The sequence below is a fragment of the Mesocricetus auratus genome, unplaced genomic scaffold, assembly GCF_017639785.1.
Source record: "Mesocricetus auratus isolate SY011 unplaced genomic scaffold, BCM_Maur_2.0 Super-Scaffold_100031, whole genome shotgun sequence".
NCBI classification, from domain to species: Eukaryota; Metazoa; Chordata; class Mammalia; order Rodentia; family Cricetidae; genus Mesocricetus; species Mesocricetus auratus.
The window spans coordinates 775,103-795,177 of record NW_024429212.1 but is presented as its reverse complement, the minus strand read 5'-3'; the positions used below and the strand labels follow the sequence as shown (position 1 = coordinate 795,177).

Genomic DNA, 20,075 nt, shown 5'->3' with positions numbered 1-20,075 from the left:
GAATGGAGAATAATTAAAATACTGCTCACTCTGTCACCTCGAAAGTCTATGCTACTTACCCATGATGCTGTGAGGCTTAGTCAAGAGCCTTTGGAATGAAAGTGTCTGATTCTTAAGTGAAACTGTTTTAAACAAAACCCTTAGTAGCAATTGAAAAGAGGAGCATGCATTCTAGATAGAAAATGAAATAAGGAAGCCAAATTATTCTGCTGGCCCAGTTATGTGCCTCTTCTCTCTTAGTTTGTTTAACTTTTTTTTTCACAAAAATCTCTCTCTATATATATATGACTATATATATGTTTAATATATATTGTAGGGATTAAGGAGATTTAATTTAACAGAAAAACAATAATACAACACCATAGCATAGAATTCAAGGAGAGGACAGAACAATCAAGAAAAAAGACAACAAAAAGATAAGGTCGACATTTAGTGTCAGGACTCTTTACCGGAGACCTTCTGCCTATTAATTTCCTTCAGGCACCTCTTAAACTCTGTGGGGTTTTCTAGAGCTCAGTGTCATGTGTGCTCAATGGACAATTTTTTTGACTTTTCCTTGCAGACTCTGCATAGAGAACTAGATGGTTCTGACATCATGTAGAGTGGACCGCTTTTCCTTTACCATATTCAGGCAAATGTTGTCTTGAATGTCTATGCTGGGGTGGTAGCAGGGAGTGAGATACATATCCGTGGTTCCATTGTAAGGGTAGCCACTGGGGGAATCTAGTGAGAGCTTATCCCTCAGGTCTTGATATACTGTGATGGCTGCTCCATGGATGACCCTATCCATTTGAACTGGTTGTCTGATTCAGGGAATGTGAAAATCCCTTTGTCATCAGACATAAAAAGGATCATCAATCCTGCTGAATTCTCTTGACCACAAGACAAGATACCCCACAAGTGACAGCAACACTGACTGCAACAGTGTTGTAGAGATTTTGTTAGGGTGTGGGGGGGCTGGAACAGGAGAGCAGACATGAAAGGGCAACTCAGTTTTCTCTTAATTTTCATGAACAAAGTCACAAATGCATCTCACATGCAATAGGCTCACAGATTCTTCTGAAACAATCTCATTCTGAGAGAATGAAAGAAGACACCTCAAGGAGGAACACCAATGAATTCATGTGGTGAGAACTGGAGTGAAAAACAAAGAGAAAATCTTTTCAAGAGATAAAATGTCAAGGAAACAAATCATGCACAAAGAATGCCAGACAACTGAAACTAAACTTATGATGGCCAACACGATGGCTTAGTGGGAGAGAAGCTATCACCGCACCTGACAGACTCAGGATCCACATAGAGAAGGAGAATCAGACTTCCATTAACTGTCTTCTTATATTTTTGGTTGTGAACCTAGCCTTTAACGGCTGAGCCATCTCTCCAGCCCATCATTAACTGTCTTCTGACATCCACATGTGTACTGTGGCACAGGTGTAATGTGCTCACTACAGAAGTTTACATGAGACAGACCCCCCATGTTGTAAAATATCATTTTAAGTAGGCAAAGATGTATTACATATGTGTCTGTTGCAGAATATTAGTTTAACTGTGTAAAGGTGAGTACCCGCCAAGGTTCAGTTACAGAATGCATGCTTTTGTCTCAAAGGTGGATGGCCTAGTTTGGTGTAACTGTAAAGACTCTCAAACAGTTAACTCCGTTTGGCCTTGGACAGACACAGAAGAACTGTTAGTTCATATACTGATTGAGAATCACTGTAGTTTGTGATGATCAGAAGACATGTGCCATTGAAATCACATCTTCTCTATCAACATGGCCTTGTCAACACATCCTACAAAGTGTGAGATGTCATCAGTCATCATTGTAATGAACCTCCACACAAACTTCAGTTAGCAACCTATGGTGTCACAAAAAACACCCAAGATCTTTCAAAATATCCCACTCATCACAGAAACTTGAAATGGACAACACACGGTTACTGGTTCTTAGTAGCCAATACTGTGGCAGGCCAAAGTTATGGATTCTCTCTGTGACTCTGGTCTCCTTGTAGAATATGGACACACGGGGATAGATGTGTAAACTTGGGATGGGTCAGAAGTCCTGTATTGAATTCATAATAAAAGTTCAATAGATTTCACTGGTTTGTAAACACTCATCTTTAAAACAGGGAGGTATGACTTCACGATGTGAGGAAACTCCTCAGCCTAAGGTGAGGCTCCATTTGCTTTCCCTCATCCATCCTAACATCATAGTCTTCTGTCAGAAACATCTGCACATTACTCTGTTGGACTTTCCCTGTTTTTCTTCTTCCCATCATCATTATCATTTCTGATACACTTCACTTCTCAGCTCATCCAAGGCTTCCATCCTCAAGTGAGACCTCATGTCTCTCTCTTCTGTAGGTATATGTAACCTCTTTTACTTCATCTTGGATAACTGCTTATTTTGTGAGATCTGTTTTCAACAATAATATTATTAAATGCATAAAGTTCTGGAGGTATTTGACACTAGAAAATATGATCTTTGCTTGTTTAGCAAATATACATTATTAGTTATTGGATAAAACACTTAAATACTATTGAACTTAAGTCACTTCTTTTTTATAATATCTTTTTATATATATGTATTTTTTAATTTAAATTTAAATTAGAAACAAGGTTGCTTCACATGTCAATTCCAGGTCCCTCTCCATTTCCCTCTCCTCCTCCCGTGCCCTCACACCAACATCCCCAATAACCCCTCATTTCCCCAGGGAGGGTGAGGCCCTCCATGGGGGTGTCCATAGTCTGTCATTTCATCCAGGAGAGGGCCTGGACCCTCCCCCAAGCGATGCAGGGCCTTGTTTACCTGGATCTGCGGGTTTCCTGGTCTTGTTGGTGGAAGAGAAGACCTGGAATCTGGGGTGCTTGGCTTCTGCCGGGATGGGAAGTTCTGTGCGGTTCCCAGGCAATCCCCAGGCACTGGAATGGGAAGCTCTGTAGCCTTCCCCAGGCTGAACTTAAATCACTTCTTACATAAGGTAAAAATTCAAAATTTCCACTGATTATATAAGTCACGACAGCTTTGTGTGACTTCATAGAAATCATGATAATTTGAAGCTTATGATGTCAGATAGCATTCTCAAATTATATAATATATGCAGTATATTGACATTAGCTTATCCTTATAGATTGCTGATGTCTTTTATCTGTTCTGATAAGAGGTTTTCACAATAGTCCAACAAAGTAGCTGCCTTTGTTGACCAATATTTTGTGGGTTTGTAAAGGACCTTTGAAGAGGTTAATTGCCTTACTCAGAGACACTAAGGATTACACAAGAGGGCTGTTGCCAAATCCCTTGTACTTCACCACTGCCCATTGATCCACGTTAGCTTCTGCATTTTAGAGTGCTAACTTCTGTCATTTTTTGGGACTCTTTGTTTTCCTTGCTTAGAACTCGAGAGTGGCTCAAGGTTGGAGGACTTCTGTTAGCAGATAGTCGCTCAACAGCTTCTCCTTGGCCTCTAACTCTGCAAATATCCTCCTCTGGGATTAGTTGTGAACTCACTAATGAATCACCTACACTCCCTAGAAATACCTGAAGAAAAGGCTTTTGTCAGATATCACAAGTCAAAAAAGAAAATCACACATCTGATCACTGCTAAAGAAACAGAGTTGATTATTAAGGGAAACTACAAGTTGTGTTGACATTTTACACACTGGTTTGTGACAGAAAACAAGATCTATGTCTAAAAATCATATATGCGAGAGTACATAGCATGTTTTTCTTTTTGTGACTGGGTTATCTCACTCAGGATGGTTTCTTCTAGTGCCATCCATTTGCCTGCCAATTTCAGGATTCCATTTTTTTTCTGCTGAGTAGTACTCCATTGTGTAAATCTACCACATTTTCTCTATCCACTCTTCGGTTGAGGGGCATCTAGGTTGATTCCAAGTTTTGCCTATTACAAATAAAGCTGCTATGAACATAGTGGAACAGGCATCCTTGTTGTATGAATGCGCATATTTTGGATATATGCCTAAGAGTGGAGTTGCTGGGTCTTGTGGTAGGTTTATTCCCATTTTACTGAGGAATCTCCACACTGATTTCCAAAGTGGCTGCACAAGTAGGCACTCCCACCAGCAGTGGAGGAGTGTTCCCCTTTCACCACATCCTCTCCAGAATAAATTGTTGTTGGTGTTTTCATTATTATTATTAATTATTTTTAAGTTTAAATTTAGGTTAGAAACAAGGTTGCTTCAAAGTCAGTTCCAGGTCACTCTCCCTTTCCCTCCCCTACTCCCCTGCCCTCCCCCCAACACCCTCATTATTCCCTTATTTCACCAGGGAGAGTGAGGCCCTCCATGGGGATGTCCATAGTCTGTCATCTCATCCAGGGCAGGTCCTAGACCCTCCCCCAAGAGTTCAGGGTGAGAGTGGATCTCACATTGTTAGATGGGAGTCCAAAGTCCATGTGTATACTCTGGATGAAAACTCATCTACTGCCCAAGGCTCAATAGATTACCTAGGCCTCCTCACTGACACCCACATTCAGGGGGTCTTGATCAGTCCCATGTTGGATTCCCAGGCTGATGCCTGGGATTCAAGAGTTAACCTTTGTCAGGTCAGCTGTTTCTGGGAGTTAAACCAGCACAGTCTTAATCCCTTTGGTCATCAGTCCTCCCTCTCTGTTATTGGCTTTCTTGAGTTCAGTTCAGTGCTTAGCCGTGGTAGTGTGCCTCGTCTTCCATCAGCCACTGAATGAAGTTTCTGTATCCCAGATTCTCTGTCCATGGGATTGTAGCATTATTTGTAATAGCCAGAACTTGGAAGCAACCTAGATGCCCCTCACCCGAAAAGTGGATAGAGAAAATGTGGTAGATTTACACAATGGAGTACTATTCAGCAGAAAAAAAAACAATGGAATCCTGAGATTTGCAGGCAAATGGATGATACTAGAAGAAACCATCCTGAGTTAGGTAACCCAGTCACAAAAAGAGAAACATGGCATGTACTCTCTCATATATGGATTTTAGACATAGATCTGGGGAGTGCCAGTCGTTGGTGTTTTTTATTTTAGCCACTCTGACAGGAGTAAGATGGTATCTCAGAGTTGTTTTGATTAACATTGCCTGGATGGCTAAGGATGTTGAGCACTTTCTCAAGTGTCTCTCAGCCATTTTAGACTCCTCTATTGAGAATTCTCTATTTAGTTCTGTAGCCCACTTTTTAATTGGATCCTTTGGTGTTTTGGAGACTTGCTTCTTGAGTTCTTTGTAAATTTGGAGATCAGCCCTCTGTAAGATGTGGGGATAGTGAATATCTTTTCCCATTCTGTGGGCAAAATGGCATGCTTCTTAAAGGTTACCTCTTAATGGTTCAAGACACTCTTGGACTTCAGTGGCCAGTTCTGCTCTGACAAATGGCAGGAAAAATGGCAAGTGAAACCAATAATATAAATAATTCAAAAGAGCATGGTGGATGTTTGTGTAGACAGTTTTATTAAGTGCCACTGTGACAAGCTCTGATGATCAGCAAAATAGTGCGCAGGTGTATGAAATATAAGATATGCTTTTTGGCTCAGAATTATAAGCCTAAAAGGCTATTGAAGAGGTCATGTCCTGTGAGGAGCCGCCCTCGCTATCGCTATTGCCGTTAGAAGATGGCGCTGACATCCGCTGTCAGTTGGAGTTAACTGTCGCTGTCAGTTGGAGTTAACTGTCGCTGTCAGTTGGAGTTAACTGTCGCTGTCAGTTGGAGTTAACCGTTTAAACTGTGCCTCTCCCGTGACGTCATCTGGGGTGATGTGCAAACCACCAATCCCGGCTCTACACATCTCACTCGGAGCTCCTAGGCTTATATAAGGGGCTGGGTTTCTTAGCTTGGGGTCTCCCTCTAAGAAGCTGATCATCTATCTCTCAAGATGCATTAAAGCTTTACTGCAGAAGGATCCGAGTGTTCTGCGTCGTTCTTGCTGGCGAGACGGTAGCGCGGGACATCTGGTGCCGAAACCCGGGAACTCTTCAACATCGCCGGCGCCGCGGGAGACCCCTCGGAAAACGGGGCGGATTCAGAACTGCAGGGACGTAGGTTCAGAGAGGTATGCTTTATCCTGAACAACCCTTTTCTCGACTTTGGCCTTAGTTTGTCATCACCGTGGGACGGGTCAGTGGAGGCTTTGGTGCTAGTCCTGTTTGTCCTTCTCCTTCATCGTGGCTGGTGCTGACAGAACGGCGCTGTCCATCTGGCGCTGTCCATCTGGCGCTGTCCATCTGGCGCTGTCAGTCTGGTGCTGTCAGTCTGGTGCTGTCAGTCTGGTGCTGTCAGTCTGGTAACGGAGTTGAGCGCGTTTTTAGATAAGCTGTCAGCGCGATGGGGTCGTCACAGTCAGTGGTTACAGCCTTACAGACTGTGCTAAAACAAAGAGATCTTAAAATTGCACCACGAACACTTCAAAATTTTGTGAAGGAGGTAGATAGAGTGGCACCATGGTATGCTTGTTCCGGGTCCCTCACTGTGGCCTCATGGAACAAGCTAGGTAAAGAACTAGACAGGAAGCATGCAGAAGGAGATCTCTGCTTAGGTACCAAAGCCATTTGGAAGCTAGTTAAAAACTGCTTGGAGGATGAGGCCTGTCACCCTGCTATAATAGAAAGTCAGGGAACCTTAGAGGAAGTTCAGGATAGCATGTCAGAAACTGAACGGAGTGAGAGAATGGGAGCTCGCAAAAGAAAAGACATGTCTAAGAAAAAGGCCCTCCCAGGAAGTTAAGAAAGGGGAGAGAAAGAAGGGAGTTATCATTCACCCCTTAACAAATCTAAGAAAAAGAAAAAGCCAGAATCTAGTCTATACCCTGCAGTAGAGCTAGAAGCCTTGGAGCTAGATAATTCTGATTCTGACACTCTGGATTCTAGCGAAGAAGGTGGTCTAGAGGAGGAGGTGGCACGGTATGAGGAAAAAAGATATCACCCTGATAGACACCGGCCACTGAAAACAAAAATGAATGTGAGGCCACCGCCTATAAATCCGGCGGGCTCACGCCCCTCAGCGCCTCCGCCATATGAGCTTCGGCTGAATACTGGTACTGACTCCTTTTTACCTTTAGAGGAACGGAGAAAAATACAAATGGCTTTTCCAGTATTCGAGAATGTGGAAGGCGGAAGAGTACATACCCCCGTAGATTACAATCAAATTAAAGAATTGGCCGAATCCGTTCGTAATTATGGGGTCAATGCTAACTTTACCACATTACAGGTGGAAAGGCTTGCTAATTTTGCCATGACTCCCACTGACTGGCAAACGACAGTGAAAGCAGTGCTTCCCAACATGGGACAATACATGGAATGGAAGGCTCTCTGGTATGATGCAGCCCAGGCACAAGCTAGAGTTAATGCCACGGCTGAAGATGAGAATCAGAGGCAGTGGACATTTGAAATGCTGACAGGTCAGGGTCAACATGCCCTTAATCAAACCAACTACATCTGGGGCGTCTATGGTCAGGTGTCGGCCGCCGCTATTAAAGCATGGAAGGCCCTCACAAAAGGGGAGAGTCCAGTGGACACCTTACAAAGATTGTCCAAGGACCCCAAGAGCCATTTTCAGACTTTGTGGCCAGAATGACAGAGGCCGCCAGTCGCATCTTTGGTGATTCAGAACAAGCTATGCCCCTGATTGAGCAACTTGTCTATGAACAAGCAACCCAGGAATGTCGGCGGCTATCGCCCTCGCAAAAGCAAAGGTTTACAAGATTGGCTCAGAGTGTGCAGGGAGCTGGGGGGACCCCTAACCAATGCAGGACTAGCTGCCGCCATTTTACAAACGCACAGGTATAGAGATTTATCTAATCGAAAAGCTTGTTTTAATTGTGGGAGAATGGGGCACCTTAAGAAAGATTGTCAAGCCCCTGAAAGAACAAGAGAATCGAAGCTTTGCTATCGTTGTGGTAAAGGTTATCATAGGGCTAGCGAATGCAGGTCAGTCCGGGATGTAAAAGGGAGGCTTCTGCCCCCTATTGAAGAATCAAGGTACCCCAATCAAAAAACGGGTCACGGGGCCCATGGTCCCAGGGCCCTCAGAAATATGGGAACCAATTTCAGAAAAGCAATCAAGAGGAAGTAGAGGTTTCCGAGGAACCTCCGGAATGGACTTGCGTGCCGCCTCCGACTTCTTACTCATGCCCCAAATGAATGTTCAACCGGTCCCAGTCCATTCCCCTGGACCTTTGCCCCCTGCCACCATTGGGCTTATTCTGGGCCGTGGCTCCTTAACTTTACAGGGACTCATTATATATCCTGGGATTGTTGACCCATATCATAAAGAGGAGATTCAAGTTCTCTGTTCTAGCCCTCGGGGTGTATTTTCTATAAAGCAGGGAGATAGAATTGCACAACTGGTGTTGCTGCCCTCCCTCGGGGATGGAGAAACCTACACTTTACAAAAAAGGGCTATGGGATCTTCTGGAAGTGATTCAGCCTATCTGGCTATACCCCTAAATGAGAGACCTACAATAAAATTGTTAATTAATGGAAAAGAATTTGAAGGGATAATGGATTCGGGAGCAGACAAAAGCATTATTTCACTCCATTGGTGGCCGAAGTCTTGGCCCACTGTTGTTTCATCTCATTCTCTACAAGGTCTTGGATACCAGTCCTCTCCTGCCATCAGTGCCTCAGCCTTAACCTGGCGGGATGCTGAAGGCAAACAGGGATGTTTTACCCCCTATGTGTTGCCACTCCCTGTAAATTTATGGGGACGAGATGTGTTACAAGCCATGGGCATGACCCTAACTAATGAATACTCCCCCAGGCATCAGCCATTATGGCAAAGATGGGGTATACAAATGGTAGAGGCTTGGGTAGGCAAGAACAAGGCAGAATAAAACCCATTACACAACACGGAAATCGGGGTAGAAAAGGACTGGGTTTTATTTAGGGGCCGTTGAGGCTTCACGACCCATACCATGGAAAACAGAGGAGCCGTTATGGGTCTCTCAATGGCCTCTATCCTCTGAAAAATTAGAGGCTGTCACAAGATTAGTGCAAGAACAGGAACGGCTGGGGCATCTAGAGCCTTCTACCTCCCCATGGAATACACCAATTTTTGTTATTAAGAAGAAATCTGGGAAGTGGAGATTACTCCACGACCTGCGGGCCATTAACAATCAGATGCATCTTTTTGGCCCTGTTCAAAGAGGCCTTCCTTTGCTTTCTGCACTTCCTCAAGATTGGAAGCTTATTATTATAGATATTAAGGATTGTTTCTTCTCTATTCCACTTTACCCACGGGATAGACCAAGGTTTGCCTTCACTATCCCTTCTCTTAATCATATGGAACCAGACAAGAGATTTCAGTGGAAGGTACTGCCGCAAGGCATGGCCAATAGCCCAACAATATGTCAGCTATATGTGCAGGAGGCTTTGGAGCCAATTAGGAAGCAATTTACATCTTTAATCGTTATCCATTATATGGACGATATTCTTATTTGTCACAAAGAGTTAGATGTTTTACAAAAGGCTTTTCCCATGCTGGTGGCTGAATTAAAACAGTGGGGATTAGAGATTGCCTCAGAAAAGGTTCAAATTGCAGATACAGGCCTCTTTTTGGGCTCAAAGATTACTCCCAAAAATATAGTTCCTCAGAAAATAGAAATTCGCAAAGACCACTTACAAACATTAAATGATTTTCAGAAACTTCTGGGAGATATAAATTGGTTGAGGCCCTTTTTAAAAATTCCATCTGCTGATCTAAAACCCCTCTTCGATCTCCTGGAGGGTGAGCCTCATATCTCCTCACCCAGAAAATTTACCCCTGCCGCCCACCGAGCCTTACAGATGGTGGAAGAGGCCTTACAGGAAGCACAATTACAACGAATTGAGGAGTCACTACCTTTTAATCTGTGTGTTTTTAAGACAGCTCAATTGCCAACTGCAGTCCTGTGGCAACATGGACCATTACTTTGGATTCATCCAAATGCTTCCCCTGCTAAGATTATTGACTGGTACCCTGATGCTGTTGCACAGCTCGCGCTTCGCGGAATAAAAGCAGCTGTTACACATTTTGGCAGGGATCCTGATTCCTTGATTGTGCCTTATACTGCTGCACAAGTTCAGACCTTGGCAGCCACATCTAGTGATTGGGCAGTTTTAGTTACTTCCTTTTCAGGACAAATTGATAATCATTTTCCAAAGCATCCAATTTTACAGTTTGCCCTAAACCAGGCTATAGTGTTTCCACAAGTGACAGCTAAAGACCCACTCCCAGATGGGACTGTGGTGTACACTGATGGATCAAAAACTGGTATGGGAGCTTATGTGGTCAAGGATAGGGTTATATCTAAACAATATAATGAAACTTCACCTCAAGTTGTAGAATGTCTGATAGTACTGGAGGTTCTTGAGGCTTTTCCAGGACCCCTCAATATTGTATCAGATTCCTCTTATGTGGTTAATGCAGTTAATCTCCTTGAGATAGCTGGAATAATAAGATCCTCCAGCAGAGTTGCTAACATCTTTCAGAAGATACAAGCTGCCTTGTTAAATAGGAGATTTCCTGTTTTCATTACCCATGTCCGAGCACATTCTGGACTCCCAGGTCCCATGTCCTTAGGGAATGACTTAGCGGACAAGGCTACAAAGCTGGTGGCCGCTGCCTTGTCTACCCATGCACAAGCAGCAAAAGAATTCCATAAGCGCTTTCATGTGACGGCTGAGACCTTGCGCCGTCGTTTTGCTCTATCCAGGAAAGAGGCTAGGGAAATTGTTACTCAATGCCAGAATTGCTGCGAATTCTTACCTACTCCCCACATGGGAATAAACCCACGTGGCATTAGACCATTGCAGATGTGGCAGATGGATGTTACTCATATTCCCTCTTTTGGAAGGCTTCAATATGTTCATGTTTCTGTTGACACCTGTTCTGGCGTAATGTTTGCCACACCCCTAACAGGGGAAAAGGCCTCATATGTGATTCAACATTGCCTTGAGGCCTGGAGTGCTTGGGGAAAACCCAGAATTTTAAAAACAGACAATGGACCAGCATATACCTCTCAAAAATTCCGACAGTTTTGTCGGCAAATGGATGTTACCCATCTAACTGGCCTACCTTATAACCCTCAAGGACAGGGCATTGTGGAACGTGCCCATCGTACACTCAAATCATATCTGATTAAACAAAAGGGGAGTATTGAGGATGTTCTACCCTCGGTACCAAGAGTTGCTGTATCCATGGCACTTTTTACCCTTAATTTCTTGAACTGTGATGCCCAAGGCCACACTGCGGCTGATCGCCACAGTTTAGAGCCTGATAGGCCAAAAGAAATGGTAAAATGGAAAGATGTCTTGACTGATCTCTGGAAAGGCCCGGATCCTATTCTTATAAGATCCAGGGGAGCTGTGTGTGTTTTTCCACAGGAGGAAGAAAACCCCCTGTGGATCCCTGAAAGACTCACTCGAAGAGCTCCTTCACAACTCCAGAATAAGAAGGATGGAGGCCAAGTGGGTGATGAAGACTCTCCTACTCGGGATGATGGTTCCTAGTATGATGGGAGAGTTACGGTGGGCCATCATGTCTACCTTCCCCTACCGATGCCAGTGATGCAGAATGCCCAGGTGTTCCCTAGATTTTTCACAAATAATAGAGAGTTGGGGCTTGCCTTTTTGCCTTTAGATCCTCAGATACAGAGTTTTCAGGATGAGAGAACCTTGTCATTAGTAGGAAGCTTGTGCTTTACTGTGATTTCTTCATTAAAGGATAATTTTATTCATATGGATCCAGAAAGATCTAATGCTAATCCTTTTGAATTAATGGAAGCTGTACTGATCTTTCTCCTATGATAGTGAGAAGGGACAGATTACTTTTGATTGGAAAGGGGCATTAGGCAACAGTCTGAGTGAGGGACAGAGCTCTGGATCATCTGATTGGTCCTCCTCCAATGTTAAGTATACCCCTTTTAAGAGAACTAATTATTCAGCTGCCCTTTATTTGGGTTGTGAGTAATGATACCTTAGGTAAGAATCAGAAAGAAATAAATTGTTCTGCTTAGAATTGTTTTTATGCATTATGCTGGGATGCTATTAAGCACCCTTTTGCTTTGGTAATGCGCATGCCTCGATTTATTCCAGCTCCTGTTGAGGCGCCAAGTAATTTGAGTTTGTTTAGGGAAAAGCGAGATTTTTGGGATCTCTGCTATTATTGTGGGCCTGATAGCCACCGCCGCGGTTACTGCTTCGGTTACCGCCTCGGCCCTTGCACTTTCTGCCACTGTGCAGACAACTCAAACCATTAATGAACTATAGGCCACTGTGACCATGGTCCTAGATAAACAGGCCACTGCCAATTCTCAGATACAAGGAGGCCTGATGTTGGTAAACCAACAGATTAATTTGGTTCAGGAACAATTGGATATATTGTGGCAGATGGCCAAATTGGGATGTGAACAAAGTTGCCTGGCCTTTGTGTCACTTAGTACAATATGAGAATTTTACAAGAGCAGCTAACCTGTCAAAAGCTCTGTCTCAACATTTATTACAGAATTGGACTTTTGAGTTTGAGCAGACACTCCGTGAGTTGAGAATGGCGATCCTGCAAGTGAATTCGACGCATCTGGATCTTTCTCTGATGGAAGACCTCTCCCCCTGGATTTCATCTGCATTTTCTTATTTTAAGGAATGGGTGGGGGTAGGATCATTTAGCCTAGTTCTCTGCTGTGGAATAGTGTTGATGCTTTGGATGGTGTGTACGCTCAGAGCCCAAACAAAAGGAGAAAGTGGTGGTGGCACAAGCACTTGCTGCCTTAGAACACGGAGCATCCCCTGACATTTGGTTAACCATGTTAAAGCAATAGGTCGCTGGCCTCCCAGCTCTTGCACCCCACGAGGCTAGTCTCATTGCACGGGATAGAGTGGGTAGGCTTCAGCAGCCCAAGGAGTTGCAAGGCTAAGCACTGCACAGGAGAGGTCTGCGGTATAACGACTTTCTCCTGGGAGATAAGTCATCTTGCATGAAGGTTCTATGTCATGATCTCCTTCCCCCAGAAAAAAGACATCGGACTGGTCAGGACTTCCTCTGGGGATAAGACCCTGGAGAGGAGCTTTGTACATGTTCCGAATTTGCACATGGGGATTTGACCTCTATCTCCACTCCAAAGTTGTGGGTGTCCTATTGCTTCAAAAATAAATGAATAGGGGGAGATGTGAGGAGCCGCCCTCGCTATCGCTATTGCCGTTAGAAGATGGCGCTGACATCCGCTGTCAGTTGGAGTTAACTGTCGCTGTCAGTTGGAGTTAACTGTCGCTGTCAGTTGGAGTTAACTGTCGCTGTCAGTTGGAGTTAACCGTTTAAACTGTGCCTCTCCCGTGACGTCATCTGGGGTGATGTGCAAACCACCAATCCCGGCTCTACACATCTCACTCGGAGCTCCTAGGCTTATATAAGGGGCTGGGTTTCTTAGCTTGGGGTCTCCCTCTAAGAAGCTGATCATCTATCTCTCAAGATGCATTAAAGCTTTACTGCAGAAGGATCCGAGTGTTCTGCGTCGTTCTTGCTGGCGAGACGGTAGCGCGGGACATCGTCCCATGAGGCAATATGATAAACATATACATATATGCATGTGAATTAGTATACTCATGGCTTTGCTAGTAATTGCACAGAGTTGTAAACAATAACATTTTTACAATGGAACAATACTTAGCAACATGTAAGACTAATGAGCTCTTTTCACACTGGGACACCATATGGTAACTGAAATTATCAGGAAGTCACTATCTTTTAGCATACATGATGAGGAAATGTGGATAAGAACATGTACAGGCTGATGTTCATAGATGAAAGGCAGTAACTCTAGGAGTAGACACACTCTATAATGTTTGATTGTTATTTATTGGAAGTAACTTAATATTTTATGAAAGTTAAAAAATGCAGTCTGAGAATGACCAACAGCACAATATTTGATGGCTCCCAAAGTGTGAAGCAGCACCTGGAATGCACTCATGAGATATGCTCAGGACACACTGGCTTCTGCACAAAAACCTGCTATAGCTTCATTCAGAAAAATTTGGTCCCTCACCTCCTACTGAGCTAGATTCACCAGGCCATGTTATTTTCTCCATACAGGACCCTAAAGAAGGGAGGCACAAAATTTTCCTTCATGAGGATGAAAATACTCCAAATGACTCAAAGAACTGACTGCCCAATCTAAAGGTACTCTGGCTGGGTCCAGGGTCCACACTCTCTGAGAACTGCCGGCTCCCACTTCAGAACACAAAAACACTTGTTCCATGGAACTTGGAAAATACCCAACTCTTTTTTCCCCTGAGAACAGAAAGGTAAATACTCAAGCAGATGGGAAGCAGGACAAGATAACTAGGCCCCTTAATCATCATCAGCTGGAAGGCAGGGCTGTCAGTGAGCACACAGCCAACATCATGGCGGCAGCTGTGAGAACTGAGGAACATCAAAGGGATCTAGAGGGCAACAGTTTCTCCAGTTCCCATCAGTGCATGCTCTCTCTCCCTACAGAGCTTGGGTCTGCACCTCCTCATGACAATCCTATAAATGCAGGCTGTCCCCTCAGTCCCCACATACTAGGCTCCTATTCATCTTCCTCCAGGTGACTCTCAGCCATGAAGACACTTGTTCTCTTCTCTGTCCTTGCCCTGCTGGCCATTCAGACCCTTGCTGATCCTCTGCCCGAAACAAATGAAGAGGCTAATGATGAGGAGCAGCCAGGAATACAGGACCAGGATGTGCCCACCTTCAATGGAGTCCCAGGAGGCTCTGATCTCCCACCATCAGGTGAGTGGTGACGCCCAGTATGGTAGTAGGTTAGAGTCTCCTGAGACAGGAGTGATGAGGTCCCTTGGAGTCCTATGGGGAGCTTGTGATTTAGGAAAGTATGTCGCTTGATCCTCTAGGACCTTCAATGTCTTATTCATAGAAGTAACTGCGAGGGTCAAAAATTATAAATGATTGCCTTTCTTTTAAGTTTTCTGTGGACTAGTTTCAAAATATAGAACATGTTGATTAGCTCTTTGTCTATCCAGTTGATACTCTTGTTATAGATAGAAAAACCTGCTTTGCTTGAAACAATATATTTAGGAACCAAATGCCAACACATTGGCAGTGTTGGGTCAGAAAGACACAAAAAGTAGAAGGAACCAAGATGCCTGTCGGGACAGTCCTGTGATCAACACTTCTTAAAAGTAGTATTTCCCAATGTTTGCCGTTGAATATGCTTGGTGTGATGTCACCCATACAAACATGTTGCTTCTGTACCATGCGTCATTCATTCATTTTCAAATTAGTGTACTCCATTGCATGGTGCTGGCTGCCTTATTTAAAATTGGTGTTTTCTGTTTCCTCAGCAAAAAAAGATTTGTGCGTGGAGTACTGTAGAAATTTTCTCTTTTGGAAAAGAGTATGGTGCATGACGACCTGCATTAAGTCCTGAAAATTTTACCGACGTGTTACCAGGATCTGTATAAATTCTTCCTGCATCTGAGTCCAGAGACAAGCACACCATGTTCTCTGAGACCTCATTATCAATCATTAAACTTGTACTTAACCTCAGTTGTTTTCCCTTCTCCAATAAATTTCCCAGCAGAAAAAAAATCTGTTTTCATGTTTCTTTGGTGATTTGTATGTGACTTGATATTTTTCAAAGCTATGCTACAGACTCTTCAATGAATCCCTATACACCATGTTTTAGTTACACTTTATTAGTCATTCCAATGTTGAAAAGGATCAAAATACCAAGTAACATCTCAGAGATTCTGATCAAGCTACTTCTATTGTCTGTCAACTCTACTGTCCGTTTGATAGGACTAACCTTCAAAACATGTCTCACATTACCACGATCCGCTCTTCAATTGAAGGACATTTATGTTGTTTCCATTTTCTAGCTAGTGTGAATAACTCAGCAATGAACATGACTGAGGAACAGTGTCTGTGTAGTAGGATGCAGGTCCTTTGGGCATTTGCCAAAGAGTGGACTGCTGTGCCACATGAAGATTTCCTTATGGTCTTTTGAGAACACTCCACACTGATTTCCATAGTTCCTGCACCATTTTGCTATCCCACCAACAATGTTCTGTTGACAGTGATGCTGGCTGTAATATTGCCAACTAAACAAGGCCATGTATATCATACAGGCTCATAGGACTGCATATTATCCAATCCTGACAATACCCAAAATAACTCTCTCTTCTCTCTGTGAGGTCCAGCCTCAAGAATGCCCTTGACATACTACTGTACAAGATGATCCTGCAAAATACTTTCTAGCCACATTTGAATTTAGGGGTAGAATATTCCTTTAAAATGGAAGAGTTCATTGTTTCTAAACTAGCCTAGGATAATGGTAAAAAGTTGATATGCACAATGGTAGCATTGATACCTGAATATACACACTGTGAAATTATTAGGTTGTGGATTCAGAATGTATGTCTCCTCTGACATTTATCACTTCTTTGTGTTAAAATACACACTTAAATTCTACTGCCTTAGGTATTTTAAATACCTAATCAGTTATTGTTTCCAATCGTGTTATTGTGTAATAGTAGACTGGAACTCATGGCTTCTGCCTAATTTTCATTCTGTATTCACTGACCAACAATACCTCAGCATCGTCAGACCTTGCCAGTCTCCAGTAATAAGTATTCTATTCTAACTTTTCATTGTCTTGATTTTTTCTAGTACATGTGAGAACATGTTGTCCTACCTTTGTGCATCTGGCCTTTACACATTATGTATCCTCTTGGATGATCTCAAGTATTGAAAAATTCCACGTTTTTACAGTTGATGAGTTTTCCATGTGCACATATGCAAACACACATGTGTATACCACATACTCTTTATCAATTCATCCTCTCTGGTACATGAAAGTCAATGACATCTCTTAACAATAATATACTGTATTATACATTTATGTACACTCCAAATTATTTTCATTTATATTTCAAAATTTGTTTTCCTGAACTCATTCTACATCCAGAAAGAGAATGTAAGGCTTTGAGAAAATATATTGTTCTCATCTTCAGGAACTTTCCTTTGCCACACAAAGTTCCACAGATCATTTCAGAAATTTACAGGTTAGAGGAAAACGTTCCCTATTCTAATGTGATCCACAGGTTCACCAGGACATTCCTAGTATTTGACATCCCTGGTTACAGTTACTGCCTCATTGTCTTCAACTCTACAGCCAATGACCACATGCACACATATTTGACGTTGCCTGGATTCACCCTCTTTGTATATCCACCTAAAACTCCCAGTTTAGAACATATCCCTCTGTCTTCAAGACTCATGATATGGTAGGCTCTGGTTGTTTGATAATTAGCCTCAAGAAAGTAGGGCCGTAGAATCAGCTGAAATTCAGATGTGCATACTATACTCAGAACAGCTGTCACCAGCTCTTTCGTGGAAAGGCTCTGCAGTAGGATTGATGTTTATTCACATGTGTCCCAATTAGAGTCTTGGATTCAAGTTTCAGGAACCACCTCAGGCTGAAGCAGAATTTCTACTCAAATTCTTAAGAAATGTATGTTGGAATCCTGACAAGAGAAACCGGTTGCTTAAAGGAATAAAAGTGTTGTCCTGGCCTTTCTCTCTTCTTCTTTTTCTGATACCTCTGGTATGAGTGCAGTGTAAACGATGTGAAAATTTAGTAGCTTTACTTCCTAGTTTAAAGCAAACAAACATATATTTTCTTGTTCCCCTCATGTTGTAGCAATCACTAAGTCCACACACCTCCCATTAATTTCTCCGTAAGAGAAGTGGCCTGAACCACACTTGGGTTATATACCTACCCATTTCCAATTGTAGAAATTTAGAAAAAACATGATTAAAAATCTGTTCTTTGAAGCATCCTGAAGGGATTGGAATTTGTGCCACTTATTTTTTTATTTGTTTTGTGTAATGCTTCGGATTGAGTGAAAAGTCCCACATAAACATAAACTGAAAATGCATAACTTTGATGTATAGAATATTCTGTACAGGGCACAGGACCTCTCACTATGGACATGCCCATTCTCTGCTTTTCTACTAATAAGAAAGAAACCATTACAGTAGCAAAATTATTCCATACAGCACACCAAGTATTCTAACTCAACTGTACCATATGCACAATGTTTCAATCTGTTTGGCAGAAGGACAAGTGGTTTGGCATTTGAATAGTTCATTGCAAAAGAAGTCTGTAGTGTAATAAATAAGTGGTAATGGTGATAAGACAACACTCAGTGTGATTGTGGACTGAGACAAGATGTGCAGACTGCAGCTATCCATCCTGGCTCTGGATGGGGGAATCATCAAACAGTTGCCACTGCTTGAAGCTGAGTGGGTTTTTATGATGGGTACCTGCAAACACTATAACCCAAACCATTATTAGGTAAGAGAGCTGACTATAAGTATTTCTGGTCTAGCATTATGATAGGCCTCAGTTCTTCTCCTGTGGGTTCCTCAAGAAGACTAGGTTTTCCTCAAAGTTTGACAAATTTGTTCTAGTGTTAACATGTCCCTTAGTCCCTCTTGACTTGTATGAGACAACATGTGTACCCCTATTAATTCATCAGATGCTACCAATTTCCCACAGTTATGGAGGCTAAGAAGTCTAAGATGAAGGTGTCAATAGATTTACTTTGTGGTGATAACCCATGTCCTGAGAGATAAAAGATATTTTAAAGCAATGTCCCTCCTGATAAGAGCAACAAGTCAGTTCCCCTAGCATCTATTATAAAAGAACTATCCCATTCATGGGGTTTGGTACCTTTTAACCCCATCTTCTGAAAGGAGACTCCACTCATTAGTTTATAATCTTAAGAATAATATTTCCACACATGAATTTCAATAAGATGTAAGCATTCAGACTAGAAGAACATGTAATAATAAAAAAATATGAAGCAAACCTGCAATATGGTGACATGAGTGAGATTTTGTTACAGGTAAGGAAATTAATAAAAATATGTTCTTGAAGACCTGGAGAAGGCTGGATTCTGATGTACATGCCACAGGATTTCTGGACCTCTTAAAGCACTGTTTACCCTCCTTGGACCTGTGTGGTGGAAGCAGATGCATCTCCATCTATTCTAGTCCTACTGAAACTAACACAACTCTTATGAGTGACCAGTATTGGTTTAGGTCTAATGCCTTTGAAGAAATTAGTTTCCAACCATCTACTGCCCCTCTTTCTCTGTTATCAGCCCAGCCTGTCGGACCATAAAACACTATGTCTCAAATGACACCCTCATGAGTTTTTTGCCCATGTTTCTCTACATAACTGCTGATCATCTTCTAGTGGCCAAAAAAGGTTTCAACATATACCTGCAGAAAATTTCATAGTGGACACATATCAATCACACAGGAGACACCATCAGAAACTCCTCAGAAACACATCAGAAGTAACATACAGTGTCAATTTTGTACGGCATCCATTCTCTACTGAATGTCTTAATTAACACTAATGGTTGTCTACCAGGTCCTGAGGAGGCACACTGTGAACTAGATTTCAAATACTTCTCTACACATTCATTGCAAATTTGTTCTCGTCACCTTCACCAAGCATAATGCATGATTTGTGAGACACACATTTCTTTTGTGCTCCTCCATACTTACTGACATCAGTGATTAAGTCTCAGTCACAGGTATATGCTGTGCAAGCCCCACACTATAAGCAGTGATCTAAATTTCAAAAGATGTCAAAATTCTCATTATTAAGGTTAGGAATTCTCTGTATAGGCCAAAATCATATATTTGTCCAAGAAGGCCTAGATTTGTATCAGCTCTACATACACAAGGTGAAACAGCATTAGAAAGACTAGCACATGGTAAAATCTACAGTCCCAGAGATGCCAGGTAATAAAGAGGACCAAAGGGTAGACACATGAATTTTTTGGGAAGGGGAATTTGAAGAGACCTCCTGGGTAACTGGGAGTGGCTGTGGATGGTAACAGGATGGATCAGGGTAGGTCAGAAAGAGCCAGTAATGAATAAGATGTCTTGATGAGAAGAGGGTCATTTTGCCACATAGTAAAAATCTAGTGAAAGGGAAAGGACCACAAATCTACAATGTTGACCCCAGCTAAGTCTCCTAGCAATAGTGGATATTTTACTCTGAACTGACCCTCTCCTGTACTCAGATTGATGACTACAA

At 42.6% G+C, this 20,075-nt stretch overlaps 1 protein-coding gene and 1 pseudogene across 1 annotated transcript; one reads left to right on the top strand and one right to left on the bottom strand.

Moving 5' to 3' along the window:
- Positions 1-435: 435 nt before the first annotated feature.
- The window catches only part of LOC101842104, a 39,000-nt pseudogene continuing 19,360 nt past the window's right edge, over positions 436-20,075 (bottom strand).
- On the top strand, positions 14,506-15,535 carry LOC121135156 (alpha-defensin 20-like). Its single transcript, XM_040733550.1, has 2 exons — positions 14,506-14,728; positions 15,298-15,535. Exons 1-2 carry the CDS (start codon positions 14,557-14,559, stop codon positions 15,381-15,383), a joined length of 258 nt encoding a protein of 85 aa, XP_040589484.1. The 5' UTR covers positions 14,506-14,556; the 3' UTR covers positions 15,384-15,535.

What these genes read in the sequence shown, in the direction of transcription:
- LOC121135156 (XM_040733550.1), top strand. Translation starts at nt 14,557, where the DNA reads ATGAAGACACTTGTTCTCTTCTCTGTCCTTGCCCTGCTGGCCATTCAG. An exon ending in CTCTGATCTCCCACCATCAG is followed by an intron (nt 14,729 to 15,297) that starts GTGAGTGGTGAC and finishes CTGTTTCCTCAG; the next exon opens with CAAAAAAAGATTTGTGCGTG.